Source organism: Thunnus maccoyii, chromosome 6 (genome assembly GCF_910596095.1).
Source record: "Thunnus maccoyii chromosome 6, fThuMac1.1, whole genome shotgun sequence".
NCBI classification, from domain to species: domain Eukaryota; kingdom Metazoa; phylum Chordata; class Actinopteri; order Scombriformes; family Scombridae; genus Thunnus; species Thunnus maccoyii.
This window is the reverse complement of record NC_056538.1, coordinates 14,602,594-14,622,493: the sequence shown is the minus strand read 5'-3', so window position 1 is coordinate 14,622,493 and position 19,900 is coordinate 14,602,594. Positions and strand designations below refer to the sequence as shown.

Sequence of the window (19,900 nt, the reverse complement as noted above, 5' to 3'; positions counted from 1 at the left end):
AATCTCTCCATTTCTCTCTTTCTCTCTGGGGAAATTTGGTCAGATTCTTGAATTCCCTTGCCCTTCTTTTCTGCTTGTGTGTGTGTGTGTGTGTGTGTTATTACATTACTCTCTTTTTCATAGGCAGCAGATGTTGGAGGGCGTGAGGTCTCAACTCAAACAACCCATTTCCTCATTGTACTTTGTTTCGATTGGTTCACTGCTCTTGGTCAGGAGGCACATACTTTAGCAGGCTATTGATACATCACAGTATGCTGACCTACATACAGCACACAAACCTTCACATGTACATCCACATGGGACAGAGGGCTGGCTTGTTCAGTTTTACTAGAAAGCACACACACACAGACTGTTATCAGGCTTAGGAATGTGTCACTGATCTGTACTTGTTGGCAACTAGATACTGTATCTATACTGCAATGACTCTCTTCAGATAAGGTGTAGGTGGCTAATGCTAGCTTGCATAGATTGATCTCAATTGTTCACTTTTTTTCTGGTTTGTAGATCAATACAGCTAAACAAAGTGGTCAGTTTGATGTGCTGGTTAAAGTAGATAAATGGAAGGCAACAAATGGGCAAATGGGTTCTTTCATAGCCCCAAAGGCGTAGAGCAGGGTAAACATATGTTTTTATTTGTTGTTCAGGTTGTGTCAAATCTGAATTTATGGTGAAAAACCCAGTTAAATTTTTTCTCAGAACAAAAAGAGGCAAAAAATTACAAGAAGCAAGTGCAGGAGTCTTGAATTGTTTCACTGGCAAAGGAAAAGACAAAATTCTGGGCAAAGAAAAAGGTCATGATAAAAATGTCTATCAACAGTCTTGTCTAGCTCAGAGTTTCCCAAACATCCAGTTTTCCAAGCAAACACACTCACACTCTTTCAGATTGTGGGTATTCAAAAACTGGATTAAATCTTTTGAACTCTGTCACCTTTGTCTTTTAACTGTTCCCTGGCCACTATAGTTGGACTTGTTTCTCCCCCTCAACCCGGGTGGAGTCACTCATTTACTGCATCAACTCCTGTTTCAAAGTTTTAAAGAGGTAGACTGTGTTTTTCCCGTTTTCCTTCCCTTCTGCTACAATACAGTGTGATCAGATGTGTTGAAACACAAAGAAACATTTACAGAGACAGTGAAACCAACAGAAAGTTGGCCTCTTAGCAGGATTTCCTTTTTGATTTTTTTTTTTTTTTTGTAGCCAAGAGTACCCCAAAACATCACTTTTATCATTTGCCTCATTCATAAACAAAGACCAGCTGCCAACAACTATGGCGGACTAGCCTCCAAATTACTCTGAATGTAGCCTGACTTTTTTTCTGCATGTGTATGTGCATGAGAAGATGCTCCTCTCCAGATGCCTCACTACAACTTTTTGAGTCTTTGATATTAGCCCCTTTTTATTCAACCTGTCAAAGGCGGGAATGCTGTGCCTTTATTCCGCCTCACTGTTTTGTATAAAAGATACAGACACAGAGTGGGGGGACAGAGTTGCTCCGCCAATAAACCGGCTACGGAGAGCTGGACCAACGTCTGTGGAAAAAGGGACAGCCGGCACAGCGGGACAGGGAGCAAAGGCGGCTTGATGACGGATCTTCTTTACGGCTATAATAATGCAGGATCTCTGTATAAAAGAGCCAATTGTCTCTTTGTGTCTGAAGAGAGAGATACAGTTTGTCTCTGTGTCTTTTGGGTGTGGGTGGGTGTGTGTGTGGGTGTCTTGTGCAATTTTAATCTTTGTTAATTTGTGTGTGTGTGTGTGTGTGCGGTTATCTTGTGCAATTTTAATCTTTGTTAATATGTTTGTGTGTGTGTGTGTGTAAAAACTCAGTTGTGCTTAAATAGAGGAGGGGTTCTTTGTATTTGTGACAGACTGCTGTGGAATTTGTCAATCAGATCCAAAAGAGCTTATTGGTTTTAACAGAAAGCAGACTCGCGCGTGTGTGTGTGTGTGTGTGTGTGTGTGTGTGTGTGGGTGTGTTTGCATGAGTCTGAGTTTAGTTCCCCAGCTGAAAAAACACTGCATCCTCCTTTTCATAACATCTTTCCTATTCTGCCTCCCCCTCCTTCCTCTTTCTTTAAATCTGGGTTTATAGTAATATAGATCTCTCAGTCTACTCACTATGTCTCATCCAGTCTATACTGTCAATCATACTTACTGTAGTGTTTGTTATCAAAATGTGTTTTAAGGCATAGCTACAGTCTAAAGGCAACACTGGGATTTTGTCCTTGGGATTGTTTTCAGGTGCAGAAATCGGTATTTGTTTGTCATCATCTGCTTAAAACTGGATTATCTGCCATGATGATGATAATCCACTTGTAGGAACTAAAGCAGTGGTTTTGTGTTCAGGGTGTGGGAAGATTTTCGTCTTTAACATTTGTATCTGTTTGTTTTGAACTTTCAACAAATGATGATGTGCATCCAAAAGATGGGTTTTCTTTTTTTTCCCACCATCTCTGCGTACATCTCCACCTTAACCTTTGTTTTCGGTCCCAGCTTCTTATTGCACAAAGGTTGTAATTCCACAGGGATGTAATGGAAATCCCATAATAGGACCTCCGGTGAAATAGCAAACAGTACTTTGTATATTTAATATAACATGACAATGAATCAAACGTAATAATCACTTCACAAGTAATTGTGCAGCCCTACACAACAACCAGCATATAGACTGATAAGTTCCTCCGACTAAGTAGTTTTACTTTTGCTATAAGGTGAGTTTATTTAACCAGTGACCCTCTAAAATGAAACAAAAGGTTCACCTGGATTTACAGACTAATCACTATGAAATGACTCCCGGTTGCTTTGTTATTAAATGTGCATGCAGTGGATTTAGAGAGTGCTCAACAATTGGCACAAGACTATGGTAGTGGTTTTATCATAATAAGAATAACCTCCACTGGCCCTATAAATCCCCTAATAATTAGTTGACATTTTTATGGACAGTAAAATATTTAATTTTCAACTTTACTAGAGAAGACTGCATTAATTTTTACTTGTAAAAGACATAACCTTGTTGACAAGTACTGGCCAAAGTAAAGCAATCAGAAAGCTGATTATGTTGTTTGTGGTGCTGGCTCAGGAGAGATCCCACCACTGCAGGTTTCAACGCCTGCCCACACACACACACACACAGCTGTGTATAATAGGGTTGTGCAGTTTGAATTTAACCTCAGCTGTTTCCTTCGAAACAAAAAGCTGTCAGAGCATCACATGACATGATTAAATCCAGGTCAGCAGCTGCAGGAGCGTAGGACAAAAGTCAGCTGTTTATTATCAGTATATTATCATTCCTACACATTTTTTAATCTCTTTCTTTCTTTGTCTCGCTGTCACTGGATTCCTCCCCACACACTGTCTCTCTTCCTTCCCTCTGTCTTCTTTCAGTGTCTCACTTTCATGCCCCAATCCTCCATCTCCCTTTCCTACCCCATTGTATTTTCCCTCTCAACCAGACCAGAGTTTAATAGTAGTGCAATGATATTACAAACACTATGCAAATAGTACTCCTATAATTTGTGTATTTATTTTATCTTACTATAATGGTGGTTGACTGTATTAGGCCAGTTCAGACTTCGTTGGACTTTGATGTGTGACATACAGTATGTGTATGTTCACTAGAGCCAAATGGTACCTTTACATATAGTATTTGACTTTAAGTTTTACAGCAGCATTCAAAGGCTGGAGGCCATTGTTCCTTATGCCAACGCGCAACATATTATTCTCTTGCTGTTACTCATGTACAACAGCATTCAGTCATGTATTTCTTATACTTATAATTCTCTCTCTCTCTCTCTCTCTCTCTCTCTCTCCCCCTAGGCGTTGTGTATAAATGTACAGAGCAGCGACGTGTTGGAGACATTAAGCCTGATTTTCTGCGGTGCAGATGTAAACTGTTCAACTGGTATGGCCAGTTGCCCCTCCCCTCTCTCCCTGGCCAACACACACTCACAACCCTTACAGGCTGAGTTACTTAGCCACAATCTCAACACAGGTAGAGTATGACTACACACGCACAGACTCGCATTACCATCTTTGTTTTTAATGACACTTTCATTAGGGTCGAATAGTGTTTTTATGAAATTGTTAGAGTTAGAGATTGTTGTCTATCTGTGTTGTCATCTAGTTTGTGTCAACATAATATCTTCAACACATATTTTAAGAAATTCTATCCTCAAATGTTAATCTGTGAAAAAATGCCTTGGGATGATTATATTGTACAATCAGGATGACAATCGCTCAGCTCTAGTGTACATATTACTGTATATAACACGTTGCAAATGACATTTGCTTCATATTGTGCTTAGAAAGCATGATTGTGCCTGTATTGTTTGTCTGTATAACTATAATATTTAAAAATGATTGTGTGGAGAATTCAGTGCATATTCCTTAAACCGTCTTTGATATGCTACTATCATACCAGCGTCACCATACCAGTAATGATGACATTTCTTATTATTAAAAACCCAACATATTTTTGTCATACCCAGAAGTGTTTTTAGTGTTAGTCATTTCTCTTTTTCACTTTCATCAGACACATTTCTCCTAATTCAGAGATGATAATGTTTTTTTTTTTCTACAGAGCTGCCACGGTCAGAGGGGGTTGAGGACATGGAGGCGGTACATTACTCAGCAACGCCTTGTGTGTCTCACAATGGCTTCCTGTTCAAGACTGCATCCATGGCTCGGGCTATCACAGAGCGCAAGGCTAGAGAGGGTATGCAAGTATGCCGTGTAACACTATACACTCCACCTTACAGTGTTAAAGAACAGTAATAATGAATATTTGTAAGCTGTTTTCTAAAGGAAGCCACGTTGTTAAAGGTTCATCAGACATTAAACACACAAAAATACAGTATCAATGCCATTTGTATAATTATGCTTACTGAATCTTTATTTGTTCTTCCATGTAGAGTTCAGTCGTCGCTGGTGCACGTTGAATGATGGCACATTTAGCTACTACGAGAGTGACAGGAACTCAAACCCCAACGGAGCTCTAAAGGCTTCAGAGATAGTCTGTTTGGCTGTTGACACGTCTGAAAAGCATGGGTACACACAGACACACACACACCTTTTCTATTGACTATTGTAAATAATTATTAATAACAAAAAAATTAAAATAATATAGATAAAAGTAAATCTTTATGTTATTAGTCAGTTTTCTGTCAGTCAGTACACATAAACAAAGCATTTCTCTCCCTTTCCCTCCTGTTTTTACCCTCAGGTATGACCATACCTTTGAACTCTACTCAGAATCAGAGCGTCTTTATCTGTTTGGCACTGACGACCCAGATAGCCACAAGGAATGGGTCAAGTCCATTGCCAAGGTAACCACCGAATGCATGTTGTAGTCAATTGAATAGGACAGTAGCGTTCTTGGTCTAGAAAAACAAATTCTCCGTTTTCTATTTAGATAGACCCGTACAGTTTTTCTGATCTTGTACAACACAGATGATGAAAGGTTTCCAGTTTGAGATATGCTGACGCAGGAAGTGCTGCCTAGTGGTCAGGACAGAGCTCGCTAATGCTGACTTGTTTCCTGTGTCACTTACTTTCCTTCACAGCAGCACTCCATACGAGATGAGATAATTATCAGCTGCATGATGATGCAAAATTATCAGTTACTTTGACCCTCTGCTTTCCGCTGCTGAAAGACAGTTTGTGCTGCATTCTGAAACTGATGCAGATGTGTCTGCTAAAAATTGGGTAAAAACAACTTGATTTGTCAGAGTGATGCACGGGGTCGTGCAGCACTTAAATTGTGACTTCAGTATGTGGCTCCACACACCACTCACTCTGTGTTCATAGCATTCCACTCTACTACAAGAGCTTTCGCTTTTCCTCTAATCATTTCATTAGTCTTGGCTTTAGCAGAGAGTTTCAGTAATGCACAAAACTGCTTTCAGAGGCATCATCAAACAGGAAGGGAATCAACAAATTAATGTGCGAAATATTACAAAGCTTCAATGAAACCCTTTTATTTGCAGAGCTTTATCCCAGCCAGTGCAGAGCCTTTGCTCAGGTTGGGTTTTGAGCGGATCGGGCGGCTGAAGTGTAAAGACGGCTTGAACCTGCAAACATCCAAAGTCGGTTGGTTCGCTCTGGTGGGCTCCACGCTTCATGCCTATCTGGAGAACAGCCAGGGAGAGGAGATACACCTCCGCAAACTGAATGAACTCTGTAAGTGAGACGCAGACATATTGTGAACTTTGTCGTGTATGAAAGAATTGCTCTCTTGAGTAACATGATCACTATGTTTTGTATTTCACAGCAATCCAACAAGACAATGAGGTGCTGGTACTGGTGGAGAGAGGCAGGTGAGAGGGGAGAATAAACCAAGAACTCAAAACCACTTTAAACAGTATAATAGCCTGCTTGTTTTTTTTTAAAAATGTAATCCTTATTCTTAAACATTTCTAATATTTTTCTTTTCCCTTATGTTCTCTCCTGATCCTTTTCCTTCTCTTTCCTCATTCGTTGACTGTTGTTGTCTCCTTTCTCCGCTCTGTCTCCCTCTCTTCTTTCTTAGGACTCTGTACATAGAGGGAGAAAGAAAGTTGGACTTTGCCGGCTGGAGTGCAGCCATCCAGACAGCAGCAGGGAGTGGAGGAGACACGCTGAGCCAGCAGCAGCTCACAGAAACAGACATACCGGTCATAGTACACAGCTGCATTGGCTACATCACACAGTGCGGTGAGAGAAACTCAGAAGTGGACACAGACAGTGACACAACACAAATACATTTTGAAGAGTCACAGGAGATTACACACAAGCACACACATTTATACACTTTAACTCTCCTGTTCATACATGCTTGCATTCACATCATATCACAAGAGCTCTTTTATAATCTCTACATTGCTGTATAATGATTTTGATCTTTCTTGTTGTCACTGTTTGTGCAAACTTGGCACTTTGAGTGTGTGTGTGTGTGTGTCCTCATGTGACTATAATAGCAGGAGGTCTGGCGCTGGGAGAGACCAACGGACTGCAAGACAACAAAACAACTCTGTTCCACCTCCATTTCTCCCCTCGCTCCCTCCTTGCTGCTTTTCTTTCCCTCTCTTTTGTAGTCTCCTCTTTTATCTCATACTCTTCATTCTTTGTCTTCTGCCCACCTTCTAGCAGCTCTCTTTTTTTTTTTGAGCCCCTTTCTCTCTGTTTGTCCTTTTCCTCTTCTCACTGCTACATTTCCCTTCATTAACTGTATGCACTTGTGTTTCCATATGTGCGTGCGTGCGTGGGAGGCTACATAATGCTGATATATTCTACTTTTCTGTCAGGAATGTTAATCCCTCTGGTCAGCTTTCCGGGAAAACAGTGCAAAATTGTCCTTGTTCTCACCTCCATGTAACATGACACAACTTCTGACATAATCGTCTTTTATGTTGCGATCTAGTGCAGAATTTTTCAAACCTTTCGGGTCCGGAAAATATAATACAGCTGCTTGTCCTGAGCTTTTGATGACTGGAGCCAGATGAAGAACTGTAGGCGTTTGACCTGAGATTTCTGGTCCCAGCCAGAGGTCAAAGTCAGCACTAAGGAAACTACATTGTCAATAGTGTTCTTATTTTATTTAAAATACTTATGTTTAAAACGGGTTTTCACTCACAACTCAGTGCACCAGAAGCAGCTAACAGAAGAATGAGTTAAAAGAAAACAAGCAAGTGTTGATTTTTTTCAAATGACCAGAAACCCTCTAGTTGACAAAACCTGATCTGAAGCATTTTAGAAGAACACATACTGAACCATATAAAACTTAATTTTTGCTAACATTGTGTTGTCTTTATGGCCACCAATCAGTGATGTCACAGCAGATATTTTGCTGTTTTGCCATATTTTGCCTCCAGCAGTCAGTTGCTAGAGAGTATCACAGCAGTCATGTACTGCCCTATATTTGAAATAATCTGTAAGAACAAAGTTATCTATCTATACAGGACCACATGATCCTTCTGTCAAAGTTGAGATACAGAAATCAAGGTTTCTTACCCAAGAATGGTGTTACAGTTTGTCCTTTTGAAGTCTTACAGTATGTATGTTGTCTGATTTTTTAACATCATGTTGTGTGTCTGTGTTTTTCCAGGCTTGACGTCTGAGGGGATCTATCGTAAGAGCGGTGTGAACTCCCGCGTGGCAGCACTGTGCGACAGATTCCGTCGTGATGCTCGCAGCCTTCGTCTGAGGGAAGGAGAGCACCAGGTAGACGACGTCTCCAACACACTTAAACGCTTCTTCAGGGAGCTGGAAGAAGGACTGTTCACTTCTGAGAATGGAACCACTTGGCTCAGTACTGCTGGTAAGAAAAAAAGCAAAGTGAGGAAAAAAACACATTTTCCACTTACACATAGTTGTATCTAACCATGCAAATAATTTTATTTTAATTTAATGAGGTTTGGGCATATTTGCCGCTGAGAGGTGGTGTGGCATCAGTTGCTGGAATCTCAGAACTTTTAAGGGTAATTAAGACTGTGGAAATGCTGAATTTTAAACTCCTACAAATGAACTTGTTTGCATTACAGTGAATCTCTCTTCAGGAGCTCTTTAACTCAAGCTTTGAATCTCACTTTCCATTTGCTATCTGTGTGTCTTTTCCTTCTCTTATCATCTCTATCCCCCTTGTTACTGATCATTTTTTCTCCACCTCTTTCTTACTTTTTGCACTCTTACACTCTCATCCTGTACGTTCCATCTTTCCCTCTTGCCGTTTCATTCCTGCTTCTCTTTATATTTACGCTGTATTCATCATTTTGTCTCTCTGTCTCGTCCTCCAGCCATTCAGGATGAAAATGTGAAAATCTCCCAGTACAAAGTGCTGCTAAACCGACTGCCTCGTGTCAACAAGGCTACACTACAAGCCCTCATCAACCACCTCTACTGGTGAGAAACACACATGCATACATTTACATCCTCATGTATCTCTTTTTATGTCCGTGCGTACATGTGTTTTTTTTTCCCTGTGTGTGTTTTAGTGTGCAACGTTTTTCTGAGCTGAACCAGATGAATCTCCATAACCTGGCCATAGTGTTCGGTCCCACACTGTTCCAGACTGACGGGAAAGACTACACTGCCGGCCGCGCCATAGAGGACCTCATACAGCACTACACACTCATCTTTGAGGTCAGACTCACACCTCACTGTTAGAGAGGGGGGTGATAGGAAGCTGGTGCTAACTCGTTTGAATTTGTATCATTACCATCAAATATAATTAGAGAGTGATTTAAAGTGGTGTCATTTTTGGGTTGTTTGGTAATCAGATTATATTCTTACAGTACTATTTTTTTTGTTCCTAAAAAGTTCTTTACAGGCGGGAAAAGATTAGGAAAGCCGGGGAGAGAGAGGGAGGAAATGTCTAATGATGGGGCTGATATCAAGAGTTAAGCATTAAATCCCTGAAGTCTTTGTTAACATTTAGTTCTCATGAAAGATAAACAGCCATCTACAGGAAGCCTTATCTTAACTGCATTATTTGGTTTTGTTTATGAGATTAAAATGCAGCGTTGTGCCAGTGGTATTAGCATCATGATGCTGGTTTAGCAGCAACAATGAGTTGCAGTGGAGATTTCCGCTAAAGATCTAAAGATTGATGTGAGGCTATAATTAAAGTATTATGCCAGCTGATGACTGATTCATTGTTTGTGTGTGTGAATGAATGTGTGTATACTTCTTTGCAGGTGGATGAGCAGCAGCTGAAGAAGCAGCTAGAAGAGATCACCGTTATCATCCAAGTGCGAGAGAAGCTCAACACAAAGTTTCCTGTGAGTTTTAGAAAAACAAATCAAGCTTTAATGGCCTAACCTGTCTTTTGTGTAGATATCTTGCATAATAATGTGCTTCATGTTCTTTATACCACACATGATCTGCTTCATTGTAATGCTTCATGTGCTTCATTCAAGTGTTTACCATAAAAACATACACATTATGTAAAATTTACATACAGAGCAATGTAAGCCTTATAAATCACAGCTTTTCCTTATCTGTATGCTGTGTTGCATCCATGCTTATGTGCAGGCACATATATGCTGTAGTACCACATGTCTGTATGCCTTTAGTTGTTAATCTAATGCTTCTATATTTCTGTCCGGTCTTTTCTGTGTGTGTGTGTGTGTGTGTGTGTGTGTGTGTGTGTGTGTGTGTGTGTGTACTGGACATTTCAGAGTACTGAACCAGGGGGGCATTTCATCTGTACAGTGTACCTGGAGGAAAAGATGGACACAGCAGAGCAACATGTCAAGGTGACGTGGACTAAATGACACAATATTAATTTACATTTGACATTTTTGGCACCCAGCTCTTCTCTCATGTGGTATAAGTGCTATAGACAAAACAACATACAATAAATTAGTGTGTTGCCAAGCTGAAAACTGTAAAATTGTGCTCTGTGTCCTCAGATCCCCGGTTCCATGACAGCAGCAGAGCTGACATGTGAGGTTTTGGACCGGCGCAACATCCCAGTCAAAGACAAAGAATACTGGAGCTGCTGGGAGGTCAGCGACAAGGAGGAAATGGGTGAGACAGATGGGAAGACAGAGGGAGAAGGGGACGGTAGCTGTCAAAAACTAGCTTACATCTCTTCATTTTTTAAATTAATGCAGATGATGTTCGTTTGTTTGGCCACAAATATGTCTTTATTATTCTGTCTTTATTATGTTCTTCCGTCTACTCTTTCTTCTCCGACAGATTGGCTTCAAAGCAACATAGGTTCACATGACCAAATATAAACTGTGTAAAATTAACATGAAGAAGATGAAAAGAGCCACAGTGAAACAAACACAATGATGCAAAGCTTGTGCGTCACTCAACCTGCAGCCTGACCTAATCACAGTGACACACAACCTCTAGAGGCAAACAGATCATTCTCAGCAATCTGACTGTGTGTGGTGGTTTGTTTTTGTTCCTGGTATGTGGGCCAATTTAGTTCCCCACTAGGAAGCCTGTAGGTCGCTCATCAAATGCCAGTAACACTCAACTCATTTGGCAGCTTTCCCATCATTGGTCAAAATACCAGCTTGCCGGTTTGAGGAAGAGATGAAGAAATGATACTTAGAAAGGAAAGGAAATTACAAGAGCGAAGGGTAGAGCCAAGGGGAATTCTGTCACTCAGTGGTTTACCACAGATTGCATTGCAACAACAAAAAGCATTTTTAGTTTGATATGAAGGCGTTAGAGGATATAAGGTGACGTTATTGTGAGCCAAGTCTGCATCTCATCATTCTCTAAAACAGAAACAAAGAAATTTAATAGCTGCGAAAAATATTGTACACTGTGAATCATGTCGTCAAGAGCGTTGTTTGAGAGTGACGCTTCTCAAAAGCTCATGTTTGCTCGTTCTTAAATAACGCTACAGTTCTTCTTCATCATTTAAACAAATGATTTTAAGGTTACTTGAGATTCTGTTCTGTCTTGTGTTTCTCTCAGAACGTCCGCTGCACTATCAGGAGCGAGTCTTACCCATCCTTCACTCCTTTGGCACTGACTCCCATCTGCTCATCAAGAAACACCCTGCTATGGAGGCAGTGATCGTCTACCTGGGTAAACACGCAAATCAATTGCCAAAATGTTTTTTTCTCTCTAAATCACTGCGTTGCTATGCCTCTGCATTCTTATTAAATCCTCATTCTGCCCTCCAGCCAATAAAGTTGATCCATCCAAACACGGGATGATGAAATTCCGAGAGGAACGAAGCATCCTTGGATTGGGATTGACCACCGGCAGTTTCCATGATCGATATTTCATCCTCAATTCCACCTCTCTGAGAATGTACAAGGAAGTCAGAGTAAGATTAACAGACACAAACACACTAACTCTTTGTCTATTATCAGTCTGCCACAGACTCATTCACTCTGTTCCCATCTTTCTCTCTTCCTCTGTCTGCCAGAGTAACCGCCCAGAACGTGACTGGCCAGTGAAAAATCTGAGAATATACATGGGTATCAAGAAGAAACTCCGTCCCCCCACATGGTGAGCACATGCAGTGTATTGAGAATATACACTTCTTTCTAAAAGCTATCAGCATTTAGTATATGAGAGTACAAAACCTTTGCACCACTACACCACCAGTGGGAGCTAAAATGAATACACCAGTAATAAAAATGCAACGTTTTTAATCTTAATTCTGCCTCTCAAGCCCTTAGCTGTGAATATACTGTGAAACACCACTGGTAGTTAGTGACAAACTAACCAAATCTGTCTGCATCTCTGAGCTTGCTTCAGAGTTAAACACTGCACACAGGTTGAAAGCCACTTCTGTAACTTCACTTGCTATTGTGTATGATAATTTAAAAGAATATAATGGCCTAACTTAAATGATTAATTTTCTAATTTTCTTTACCAGCTTTTGGGGACTTATAATCAGAGAGACCACTAGGGGGCAACCTGAGCCCAAAAATCACAATCACTGGCGTACTGACAGTTGTCCTTCTGTTGAAATTTTTTTTTTTTTCTTTCTGTCTCTTTCTCTGTCTGTAGTTGGGGACTGACAGTGGTCTATGAGAGTAAGAAACAAGAGAAGCCAGAGAGACAGCAGTGGTGAGTAGCTGTTAAATGTTGTATGTACATCATGTTGAGCCTCATATACGATACATAACTGTCCTTAACACGTTGTCAGTTTCAACAGGTAAAAAGACTGGAAATAATTTGATCCATCTATATCATGGCTTCCCTACTAGTTAACAATGACATAGAGAGAACTGTGGAATATAAGTTATTTAGTCCTGTCAAATTGAAGACATTTAAAGCAACATACTACACCACTACGGCTTTCAACTCTCTGCAGTAGTATGTGAACATATTCTTGTCTACTGCTGTCCTTATCACAAGCAGGAACTCACATTTTTCCCTTTGCATGTAAACACAAGCAACTTTTAGAGAGAGCTAGAGGTTTCACTGAGAAAACAGGTCAGATCCCTGTGTGAGAGTTTAGAGAAGAAGGCATATGAAAGGTCGGCTCCACCCAGGAGGGAAACACACATGAGTACACCTGTAGCAACGGCTCTATTTTAATCCAAGTCTGCTCACATATAGAGTACATCCTCCTGTGCAAGTGTGTACGCGTGGATCAGTTGTTTCTGTGTTCATCCATGTACGTGCTCCGTGTGTGTCCGTGTTACAGTAGGCTCTACACCGTCAACAGCAGTAGACATCAGCATTGTTCTTATGGGAGCGCTGTTTTCGTCACGCTCGAGGCAGTATCATCTCTTGGTTACGCTCCGTCGTCGCATCCCTCACGGCGAAAAACACACACCTGAGAGGAAGAAAAACGGAGGGAGGGAAGGGAGTGTGGAAGAAAGATAAAGAAGGAAACGGGAGAAAGCGGAAGGTAGAGAAGCAAAGTGTCACGCTCGAGGGAAGATAATGTATACTGAGTAAGAAGTGTTGCATTTACTGCAAGTTAAAGAAAACTTGGTGAGGAGAAGAGCAGTTAGAGATAAAACAGAAAGTGGAAACACAGAAAATATTAATGGATGAAGAAGCTGACTGAACCTCTCCCTCCCAGTCTTACAGTCCTTGCACTTGATGATGCTTAGTTTTATCCTGCTATTGTTCTATCACCTGAAAACTCTTATTAATTTCACTATTTTATCAGCCTAGTCTTGCAGTCGCTGTACCCAATCTCACAGGGACACTGATGAATTTTCAGAATATTATGTCAATTTTATTCTGTGGCTTTGTAGAAACCATAATCTTTTGCAGTTGATAATGTTCTGCATTAGCAGCCCCGTTAATTGCACAGAAAAGTAAAATGCATTGTAGGAGATTACCATGTACTATTACCGTAGGTATGCGTGCAAGAATAGAGTGACTGTCCTCTTTTGAATCCCAACAAGCACTAATGAGCTCTGTTGGCCCTAATGATGGAAACCTGGGAGAGGGAGGAGCTGTGTTTTGTGTATTTGTGTACGTGTGTGTTTGGGTCTCACACTTATCCTACTTTCAGGGGACACATTTCAGACTAAAGACCAGTTAATTGGGGACGGTTTCTCCAATTGGGGACAAAAGCCGTGCCCCCAATTGTGTATGTGTGTGAACTGTTTTGGCATGTGTGGGATATCTCCTGACTGTAGCTAAATTGATATCTGTGGCGTACTCTATTCTGTGGACTGTTTCGTTCTGAACACTGCATGTATCAGTGTTTTGTTGTGTCTCAGGGGAGAGCACTTGAATAATTGTTTAGACGAAATCTATGCTCATAATAGTGTTAATTGTATAAAGTAAAGTCTATTTATTCAGCACCACAGCATGGCTGATGACTCAGAGGGCTATGCAACGGCAACCTGAGTGGCATAAAATATGCACGCACACACACACACACACAGACATTACAGAGACACATACACACTCTTCACGGACACAGACTCACACACAAACACAAACGCTGAAGGTCCTAATCAGTGTTTCTCTTTGTTGGGAGTTAAATTAGGAATCACACTCACGGGGGGCCCTGGTGGCCTAATGGTCAAGGCGCATACCACATAACTGGTTCACACTCCCGGCTGGGGGACCTGTGTTACATGTCATTGTTACATGTCTCTCTCTCTCTCTCTCTCTCTCTCTCTCGCCCTACATTTCCTGTCTCTACACTGTCTGTCAAATAAAGGCAAAAAGCCTGAAAAAATAATCTTTTAAAAAAAAAAAGAAAAAAAAAAAAAAATCACACTCACTGTTTACGCTCTTGGCACTGCCACCGGGTGCCATAAGAGAGAATGTGTCAATTTTAGTTAAGATCTTGCCTACTTCTCTCATTTTCTGGTTCTTTTTTCCACATTTCCCTTATTCTCCAAATACCTCACTGCCTCTCTGTGTTTTTCTCTCTCTCACACACACACACACACACACACTGCACATACAGTACCTCCTGATTTTTATCACACTGTCTCCCTCACCCTCTATTTATTCACAGGTATCTCTGCTGTGACACTCTTACAGAAATGAGGGAGTGGTATGCTACTTTTCTCAGTATCCAGGTACGATCACACACACACACACACAAATCATGAATCTTGGCGTTTTACTGTCTGAGGGTCAAAAATCACTCCTGACCTTAGGAATACATAACTGATAAAAATTAAAAACTCAAGGTTGATTAACAGACTTTGGTCATGTGATAACAGCAGTTTTATAATTTGTCAACCACAGAAAAGTACAGTAACATGTTTGTCATAGTGTTGAAATGTCACTTTTCTCTCTCTCTCTCTGTCCGTGTCCACTCCTCATTAAAGAACGACGGCAACGTGTGGCCTCAGGACGGACTCCAGCAGACGCGGAGTGCCCGCGTGTTGCCGGATACGCGTCATGGTAACGTGTCACTGATACCGCTGCGTGGCAGTGAGAATGAGATGCGGAACAGCGTAGCAGCTTTCAGCCAAGACGCACTTGCTGTGAGTCAACCTACCAATCACTGGGACTAATCTAGGACACCCTGGCAGCTCAATCTGAAGCTGCTGGCTAATCAGAGACATTCATGCTGAACAGGGGGTCCAAACCCTCAACCTTGATCCTCACCATCAGAAGAAATCTGCACAGATCTTGTGCCAGTTGTGTAACATGTACTTTACATTTGGAGGCCAGAACTCAGAGTTCTACTTACATTTTAAATATTTAAGATATAAGATCGTGCATGAAACACTCTACATCAATCTTGTAAAAAAACATGCACACTCAGTGGTCTTTCAATATTTATATTTCTTTTTTGTTATTCCCTCCTGAAGGACAAGAGTTGGGGGTTACACCTGTGCAGGATCAATAATCTCTGTTCTGTGATTTACCTTTGATTTAATGATCATGGATCTGGATTCTTAAATTGTGGGTTTAGACCAAAAATAGACTAAGAGGCTTCTTTGTGAGACACAAGTGTGTGTTTTCATGAGGCTGGATTCCAGGAGACGAGAATAAATTACTAATTTGTGTCAGGGTCTAAAAATGTTTTAAGAATCCAGACAATGTGGAGAGGAGCAGACTGCAGCATCTTCATATTTCAAATGGTTTGAACCAGAGTCACAACACGAGTTATTCTGGTAAGGCTTTGCCAAAGCTTGCTTCACAACACCAAAAAAACAAGAGAAACAAAGAATAACACATCTGAATGGAACTCACGCCTGAAGGCAAACTATGGCTAACAGTGTGTTTCACAGCACTGCTGCCATATCAGCTCACAGAGTTGTATACTTGGCAAGAATTTGACAAACATAATCACTGTAGGTTAGTTGGACTGCATTTCAAACGCACTGACATCGGACCAGACCTGTACAACAACATCATCATCACCCCCCTCCATCTGTTCCCTTATTTTCATAGAAAAACGGAGTGCAGCAATCCAAAATAATTCACTCAGCACTCAGTCTTTGTACTGCGGGACCAGATGTCCACAATATGCTGATGCAGTTGTCTCCTCCTGTTGTTTGTAGCCGTCACACACCTCTCATTAGTTTGCAGCAGACTGCAGCAGCACATAAGAATTCACCTCAATCTGCTGTTACTTCCATTGGCAATAACAATGATTTCAGGGTTGCTGTGTTGTTGCCTTCCAGATAGGTTTTTTTTTATTGATTCTCGTATGTTGAGAGTATTGACTTGATAACATTTTTGTTGAGAGTGTGAGAGGAAGTGTGATTGCTTTGGTGATGGGGCCGCAGCAGCAGAAGCGGGATTTATGCAGGATGTTTGTCTATGTGGAGGTGGGAGAGAGAGAGAAGTTCACTGCATGTTGATACGTCCAAAAAATAAATGGATATGGAACACTGACGATTTATGTCAGTGTGTGTGTTTGCTTGTATGTATGAGACAACTCAAGACACATTCTTCATAACCAATCTTCAGTCCATCACTATCTTCATCCCCCAGTTTCTCCAACTGTCTATATCCCTGTATTATAACCTCTCTGTTGTTTATCTTTCAGCTCTTTAGAGATGTTCGGTAATGGTTGCTGAAAGGAAGGTAAGACAGTTTCACTCTCGGATTAGTTTTAGGTTAGAAACTCACAATTTCTACATGCAGTTTCCAATGAATTTTGAAAAATACGTCAGTCAGTTTAAATATGGGAAAATATTGCTTCATCAAGCACAACGTTTTCATGTGGACAGTGAAGTGCATCCTGAAATTGACATTATCGCTCGGTTTAAGCTGCCCTGGTGGTTTATCTGCCAGGCCTCATCTCAGACTACATATCTGTGTTTATCGGCTCTCTTGACTGCTGCTTATTGAGTCCACATCTTGCGAGCAGCCTCATATCTGGTTGCCATGGCTCCGAGACACTCGTAGTCTGGATGAAAATTTGAAACTTGACCTTAGGAAGGCTGCATGTTGGTTTCACTAAGTGAAAATACAAACTTATACAAGTTATATGCATACAGTAACAAGTTTAGGATCTGAACACTCTGATGTGAACACTAACCCTCTGGATGTCTTGTCTTTTAAAGGACAGATGGTCAGCCTCATCAGACGCCCTCTCAACATTCCAGTAACATCATCATTGTGCGACTGTACGGACCAGAATGACGGACTCTGAGACACTTTTGAATATGAACTGGACCAAAAACTAAACAAGATCACTTGTAAAATACGAGCTACACTGGTTTTCCCGCACAATTGAATTTTACTTGACTCGATGTACATAAAAAACGAAAAAGAGACAGTTTGATGGACTACAATCACCATGAAGATTTCCTCAATCGCTTCCAGCTCAATGTGCGCTCAACACTCCACTGTTACATTGGTCAGTGGCATTTACTGCATTGCATTATGGGACAGAGGCATGAAATACATGCTGCAGAGAAACCTTTAATCCTATATTGTGTTTGTTTTCAGAAAGGACTTAGGTTATTCTAAGGCACTAGCACTGAGTGCTTAGAAAGTCTTTTTTTTTATAGAAAATAGAAGTTTATTGACATGCAGTTGTTGCTGATTCTGATTTATATTTTTGTGATGTTTTTAGCTCTCTCTCTGTACTATTGCTCACAGACGAATTGTCGGGAAAATCCTGCAGTTCAAAATGTAATAATTGCTATTGTAAGCAAAGCTGATGTCATAGGAGGCAGTGTCCTGATTTGGACGCAGAGAAATGTCAGGTGATGGATCGGTGTCTGTTACACCGCAGGGCATTTGCCAGTAATGTGCAAAACCTTGCTCAGAGTTGCATATTTGTCAATTTGTCTGCACAAATGAGTCAGAGTGTGCATACAGTATGTGTGTGACTGTGTGTTTGGACAAGTTGTATGTGTGTCTTTTGAAAAGTGGATGAAGGAGGGGCATGTGCTGAAAAACATTTCTTTTCTTAAAATAAAAAGAAGAAAGTCGCAGGTCAGGACAAAATGGTTTTTGTCATAATATGTGATAAAATAAGAGAAGTACTTAATTTATCATTATCTTTCATTCTGAGTGCACCTTAAGTAGGTCACATTGCAAACCGCATTTACGTATTCAAAACAATGTCTTCGCCTTATCAGTAGTCTCGTCTGTCCCACTGCTCTTTGTTTAAGCTCTGTCTCTTCATCCTGTTCTCCCACAATCCTCAGCACTGCCTCGTCTCTGTAGGCCCTTTACTAAAGTGAAGCACAGGTGATAGTCTGAGGTGGTTTACAGTGCATGGGCAGAGATTTACCAACAGTATTTAGGGAGTTTTGGATTTTGAATGACTTGCATTGGAATAACCTTATTTGTCAAAGACAGGGGAACAGTATCTGGTGAGCACTGAAACAACATCAACTTTTAGTGTGTTATCATCTTTCATAATTGTTTCTAGTTTAAACCCAAAAATGTATATTTTGTCTAAAGGAAAGTCATAAAACAATCTATGTTAACTGTATTAAACTGTCGAAAACCAGCTGCACTGGACTGCCGATCTCACTATCTTGTAATGCTACCTGTACTGTTGTAAAGATTTCTTATTTATTTTGACAGCAGAGGACGCTAGATGCTGCGCTGTAGAACATGTTTGCTCTACTGGTGAGACATTAAGATGTTCAGCTAAATGTTTTTAATACCTTTTGGCACAGAGCTTGTAAAAATGTGTATTGTGTGTATTGTGTGTGTGTGTGTGTGTGTGTGTGTGTGTGTGTGTGTGTGTGTGTGTGTGTGTGTGTGTGTGTGTGTGTGTGTGTGTGTGTGTGTGTGTTTGTGTGTGTGTAGCTGCCCAACAGCCCAGACCTCAGCAGGAGTTGGGAGAAGTCTCCACTGTGTAGTATCGTAATTACAGTGCCTATAAAAAGTATTCATACTACGTCTCTGACATTTTATCGTTTTACAACATTTATCACAGTGGATGTACAGTTCGTAGGCATTCTTGACGCTGGTAATTGGAAAAAAGACTCTTCAAAGAGAAAAATATCTACAAATTGAAGTTGCTGGCATAAATTTTCGCCCCTTAATGTCCATGAGCTCACCATCAACTCCTCTCATCTTCAAATCTTCTCCTGTAGCTCCTTCAGTGTCTACTGGCCTCTTGGGGGTCTTACTCAACAGTGTTCTTCTCACTCTGCTCAAGGCAAATTTACAGCTGTGCCATATTCTGTCCAATTTTTAAAGAGGGACGTTACCACACTCAGAAGTATGTTTAGTTTCTGAGATATTGTCTTGTATGATTTCCCTGATTGGCTCTTTTTTGTAAACTTGTCACAGAAAGCTTTTAAATGTTCCTTTTTGTTTTTACAGCTTCTGCCCGGAAACAGACAAACTGTTGGACCCTCCAGATTCAAGTGTATTTAACTTGAAATGACACATGACCTCCATCTAACTTATTATGCGACTTCTGAAAACAATTGGTCGCAACAGTGATAAAGTGGATGAATACTTTGTTTATTATGTAAATCATGGTCAAAAAGTCCTAATTACATCCATTGTGATTCAATGTAAAACATAAAAAGTCCAACAAGTGGTGGTGAATATTTCACATACGCAGTGTATGCTCTCTCTACT

At 40.7% G+C, this 19,900-nt stretch overlaps 1 protein-coding gene across 1 annotated transcript in view; it reads left to right on the top strand.

Moving 5' to 3' along the window:
* The window catches only part of LOC121898530 (arf-GAP with Rho-GAP domain, ANK repeat and PH domain-containing protein 1-like), a 53,142-nt gene extending 34,333 nt beyond the window's left edge, over positions 1-18,809 (top strand). Inside the window, exons 14-34 of the mRNA XM_042413690.1 lie at positions 3,815-3,989; positions 4,578-4,712; positions 4,909-5,044; positions 5,220-5,322; positions 5,983-6,175; positions 6,267-6,312; positions 6,525-6,688; positions 8,079-8,291; positions 8,767-8,872; positions 8,965-9,112; positions 9,667-9,750; positions 10,150-10,227; positions 10,384-10,501; positions 11,411-11,524; positions 11,623-11,768; positions 11,871-11,953; positions 12,461-12,520; positions 14,892-14,955; positions 15,211-15,369; positions 16,887-16,924; positions 17,407-18,809. Coding sequence (XP_042269624.1) covers positions 3,815-3,989; positions 4,578-4,712; positions 4,909-5,044; positions 5,220-5,322; positions 5,983-6,175; positions 6,267-6,312; positions 6,525-6,688; positions 8,079-8,291; positions 8,767-8,872; positions 8,965-9,112; positions 9,667-9,750; positions 10,150-10,227; positions 10,384-10,501; positions 11,411-11,524; positions 11,623-11,768; positions 11,871-11,953; positions 12,461-12,520; positions 14,892-14,955; positions 15,211-15,369; positions 16,887-16,907 — 2,346 coding nt within the window. The 3' untranslated portion in view covers positions 16,908-16,924; positions 17,407-18,809. The remainder of the gene's footprint in view (positions 1-3,814; positions 3,990-4,577; positions 4,713-4,908; positions 5,045-5,219; positions 5,323-5,982; positions 6,176-6,266; positions 6,313-6,524; positions 6,689-8,078; positions 8,292-8,766; positions 8,873-8,964; positions 9,113-9,666; positions 9,751-10,149; positions 10,228-10,383; positions 10,502-11,410; positions 11,525-11,622; positions 11,769-11,870; positions 11,954-12,460; positions 12,521-14,891; positions 14,956-15,210; positions 15,370-16,886; positions 16,925-17,406) is intronic.
* The last annotated feature ends 1,091 nt before the right edge of the window (positions 18,810-19,900 follow it).